The sequence below is a fragment of the Tasmannia lanceolata genome, unplaced genomic scaffold, assembly GCF_043159265.1.
Source record: "Tasmannia lanceolata isolate RefF3 unplaced genomic scaffold, GAP_Taslan_0.1 ptg000037l, whole genome shotgun sequence".
NCBI lineage: Eukaryota > Viridiplantae > Streptophyta > Magnoliopsida > Canellales > Winteraceae > Tasmannia > Tasmannia lanceolata.
In genome coordinates, this window is record NW_027518714.1 from 9,409,753 (window position 1) to 9,414,331 (window position 4,579).

General features: G+C 38.2%; 1 protein-coding gene across 1 annotated transcript; it reads right to left on the minus strand.

The window, feature by feature from the left end:
• Positions 1-1,001: 1,001 nt before the first annotated feature.
• LOC143861040 (glucan endo-1,3-beta-glucosidase 3-like) lies at positions 1,002-4,261 on the minus strand. The gene is made up of 4 exons (XM_077371926.1): positions 3,977-4,261; positions 1,824-3,080; positions 1,614-1,644; positions 1,002-1,492 (listed from the first exon to the last, which is right to left on the minus strand). Exons 1-4 carry the CDS (start codon positions 4,032-4,034, stop codon positions 1,333-1,335), a joined length of 1,506 nt encoding a protein of 501 aa, XP_077228041.1. The 5' UTR covers positions 4,035-4,261; the 3' UTR covers positions 1,002-1,332.
• Between the last annotated feature and the right edge of the window lie 318 nt (positions 4,262-4,579).

The window sequence follows — 4,579 nt, forward strand, 5'->3', positions numbered from 1 at the left end:
TGTTTACACAATTGGGATCAAGTTCTAATACTTAAGTAAATATGGTCTTTATAATTTTGTTGCCCCTTAAAAAAAAATGTAAATATGGGTTTTGACTTTCAATTGCATTTTGGTATTATAGTTACACCAATACTAAGGGGTTTTTGTTGCATGACAAATGCTGTTCTTGTGCGTTCTGTACAGACCAGTGCTCTTTGGGTCATATACAAGGGAGATGATAAAATCCAACAATAAATAAAGAAAAAAAAATTAACAGATTTACAAGGAGCAGAGCAAAGTAAATTCGTTAAACTGCGGATAATAGCAGATATTGGAAACAGTTAATATCTATGGGCATGTTCGGCAAGGCTTCTCATTCTCTCCGCTGAAGGAATCAGGTAGAAGCTGATTGGATTGATGAGATTCTGTGGAGCGACTCAGAATCTCATCGCATAACAACACAAAAATGAGAAATTTTAGAAACGGATCATGATGGCCGTGGCTTCCAAACAAGATTCTACGGATTTTTATCACTTTACTCATTTTTGGCACCTACAAAATCGGTAGAAACCACATTTTAGATGGTTGCTGAACACACCCTATCATCTCACAGAATGTGGAGAAAGCATTTTGTGACATTTTTTCCAGATGAAGTTGTTTTCAAGCCGCCCTCAATATAACCCCACCTCAAATTGCATAGCTGCAGTTATTTTATACTGCTAATGCTGTTATCAGAATTACAGTATGTTTATACGGGAAAATGATATTTCCACCCCTTTCCTGAGCATCCCACCCTCTCCCCCACGGCTCTTTTTTTTTTTCTTGTCTTTTCCTGAAAATGACTTTACTTTTCAGGAAATGACAGTCATTTTCAGAAGAAAGACGAACTTCAGCCACTTTTAGAAAGACAAAAGAGAGGTGGGAAAGGGAATGGAAATAAGTGCCCCCTGAGTGATGTGCAATTGAAAGATATATTTCTTTTAACATGGAGGGCGAAAAAACACCACACAATAAAACAGTGCTAAAGTCATGTGGACTTGAATATTTATTTCTTTCAACATTACAAGTAAGGCAATAAAAATTTATTTTACGGTGTCTACAGTTACAACAAGGAATCTGATAACATTGATCTCTGTCTGGTTTACATTCTAAGTTCGCCAATGAAATAATAGCATTCGTTCATAGAATTCGACGATTGATCATTGACAATGGCGGCCTGAACAAAAGGGGTTCCTTTATCTGTCCATTAACTCTTCCTTCATATCATATGAACCCATGCTTGAAGAGAAGAGTAGGCAATTGAGTGAATTGCCTACTCTTAACTGAGTATTTTGTGTACATACCATCTGTTTATTAATGATCTACAGAGAATAGTAGAATTAGAAGACATGCTGAGGTGAAGAGGAGAGGCAAGCTCAGTGAAATGACGACTGAATCACTAGAACTTGGAGGTTCTGATCCGAAAACTGTTGATCCAGTTGGGTTAGTTGTGTTTAGAACAGAGGAACTCGTGCTGGAGGTGCAAACATGAATACAAAGAATTTAATTAAAACTTTCGAATCGATTAAGGACTCTAAGAAATTGATTTCTCAGAGTTAAAAAACAGATTCGGATATATACTGGAGGATATTTACCTAGTTGAAGGATACTGACACATCGAAGAACCTGCAATTATCAAAATAATATTGCGTCAGGAATGTGTCTTGCAATAAAACACATTATGGCATACAATTTTAATGAAATTCAGCACTGATTTTATTTTGGTACTATGTGCTTTATTCAATCTGGGTCTGCAAGTACAGTACTTTTTAACATGAAACCAAGGAGAACAATTCTCAGCTTACTCGGGTCGGTGTTGGTAAAGACAGCGGTCCCTCCGAAATTGCAGCTAGTTGGAGCTGGGTTCTTCTGGTAATAGTTATTGAAAGCATAGGATGCATGATCGCGAAGTGTGTTTGGATTGTAACAACTTCCACCTTGTTGGATTGCTGAACAATCTGCACCTCCAAATCCACAGGCATAGTCTAAAGCTACCTGGAGAGCTGTTTGTGAAGCAGTTTGGCTTGCGACACACCAGGTCTGGCCTGATGATACAGGGGTTGTAGTTGCCGGAGTTGTCACCGGAGTTGTGATGGGTGTCATTGGAGTTGTGATAGGTGTCATCGGAGTTGTGATGGGTGTCATCGGAGATGATGGTGTTGAAATTGGGTTCACCACAGGAGTTGCCGTTGTTGATGGAGTTGTTGGATTGATGATAGGAACCGTCGTCACGGGCGTGACAATATCAAATTGAGATGTGCTGATGCTGGACGGTATCTCGCTCCCAATCAGAACTCTATGAGAAGATGGAAATAGCTGTTCTTCGCGATTCACTTCTTTCTCTATGAACACAGAAAGTAATCTATGGCTGACAAGGTTGCTCATTAACTTTTCAGATAATTTTACTCTATTATCAGAACTAGGAAATGATGAGCTTCGTAAATTGATCTGAAGAGGGAGATCATGATCAGGAAGATTGGAAATTGCACAAGTCGTCAAATCGGCCAAACAGTCACCGAGGCTCAACCCCTTTCCACAAGAAGCATTAAGTGTCAAGTAGCTTTTACGCATGGAAAGAAAATCCATGACTTGGGCTAAAACAGCTTTCAAGTTTTGAGAGGAATTCTTCTTAGCTTTTCTAAAGCAATCTTCAATGAAAGACCTTGAGAAAGAGGCTGATAGTTTGATAGAGTGATCAAGTTTCAGAGATGTGAGAGCTGAACCAATGGCCTTGAAGGCAGGCAAGAGCAAGGGAAGATGATTCTCTTCCATTAGTTCACTGTTTGCCACAATGCTTCTTAAGTTAGTACAGGGAATCAAGCTTGAAACCTCTCTCTGAACCCAATCAACAGCAAGAGCTTTGGATTTACTTATAGCCACCATATTCTTCAAACTTATGTATAAATCCACATCTACACTGTTCCCACAAAGCGCACTTCGAAGCCCGTGATTTTCATCAAAAATCCTGATATGAGATGCATTTTTTCGTTTTAAAAACTGCTTGAGTTCTTCTGGAGAAGAAGATGAACTACTCACGTCATATGAGACTCTAACCAATGTTCCTGGAAAGCAAGTAAAATTTAGGACTAGCAAGCTAGAAGAGGAATATTTAAATCTGAATTCGAAACAGTAGTCAAAGCTAGAAATTTGCTGAGAACCAAACAAAACATTCCTGGTTAAATACAAACACATGTGAATTTTCCACACGATCATTCTTTACACAATGAAGCCAGAAACCCATAAAAATCAAAGAATGAAAATGAAATCTGAATTTGAAACAAGGGATTTGCTGGGGCCCATCGCAGAAGGCATTTCGTGTACAGGCTGTTGCATGAGAGAGCAGCCACCTCAGGTGAATTAAATGAATAAGACAAAATCTGTTGAAAACTGAGCCCATGTGGCTGCTCTCTCATGCAACAGCCGGTTCGGGAAATTGCTTCTGCGATGGTCCCTAGCAAATCCCTTGAAACAATGGTCAAAGCTAGCGGAGAACTGAATAAAACATTCCTGGTTAAGTAAAAACAATTGTAAATTTTGCACCCTATCATTCATTACGCACAATGAAGCCTCAAACCCGTATAAGACAAATAATGAACATGTATTTCCAAAGTTTTCGTATCCTCATCATGGCCCGTAAAGTCAGCTAACAAAATCATGGAAATAGAAACTAAATTCTAATGATCAAAGCATTTTCCCCAAGTGATTATAGTTTCATCAAACTTCATGCACCAAAAGACAGGAAAAACAGAGAAGGGGAAAACCCAAAAGAATTAAATGATTTAAGAACATATTTTTCAAGTTTTAAATGTTCATATACAGCAAGCAAGACATAACCATGAAAGAGAAAAACCCCTTTCAAATGCCAAACACTTAAATGTACCCAAAATTTACACCACCCAATTTCTCAATATCCCCAAGGAACAAGTAAAAATATAAACCCATTTAAGAAACTACTCACCTGAACAAAGGTACAAGCCCATGAGGAAGATGAGACACTGAAGAACCCTTCCACCCATCTCTCCAAATTTGTCAAAATCAGACTCTCCTTCCCTTCCTCTTTATTCAAAAGACCAATTTGTGATTTTTCAAGCCAAATAAGCATTCAAGGTTATTGAAAAAGAAGGAGATTTCCTTTCTTTTGTTGGGGGTTGAGGAATCAGAGCTTTCTTGGGTCTAAGAGAGAACATACAGTAAGGAATAAGAGAAAACTTGAGAAAGGAGTATGGGAGTTGGAAGGTGCACGCAAGAGCAGGTGAAAAAAGAGAAAAGTTGAGGAAAAGAAAAGAAGGAAAAAGTGAATTGTTTGGAATTTAAGTATGTTGTGGCCTCATTATAATGATGATGATGCCATTTTTTTTAATCTTGCAACTTCCCTTTCACTGTTTTATGGTACCAAATCAAATGCCAAAGGTGGGAAGAGAAACTCATCTCTTTGGTGGGCTGTTTTTCTCTGTCTCCCTTCTTTTTTATTCTATTATATCTCATTTCAAGAGAGATTTGAAAGTAAATGTGAGATTTTCACATGAATATGGACCCTTCTAGAAGGAAGATTCATAGAGAG

What these genes read in the sequence shown, in the direction of transcription:
- LOC143861040 (XM_077371926.1), bottom strand. Translation starts at nt 4,034, where the DNA reads ATGGGTGGAAGGGTTCTTCAGTGTCTCATCTTCCTCATGGGCTTGTAC. An exon ending in CTTTACCAACACCGACCCGA is followed by an intron (nt 1,645 to 1,823) that starts GTAAGCTGAGAA and finishes TGATAATTGCAG; the next exon opens with GTTCTTCGATGTGTCAGTAT. An exon ending in TGTCAGTATCCTTCAACTAG is followed by an intron (nt 1,493 to 1,613) that starts GTAAATATCCTC and finishes TTGCACCTCCAG; the next exon opens with CACGAGTTCCTCTGTTCTAA.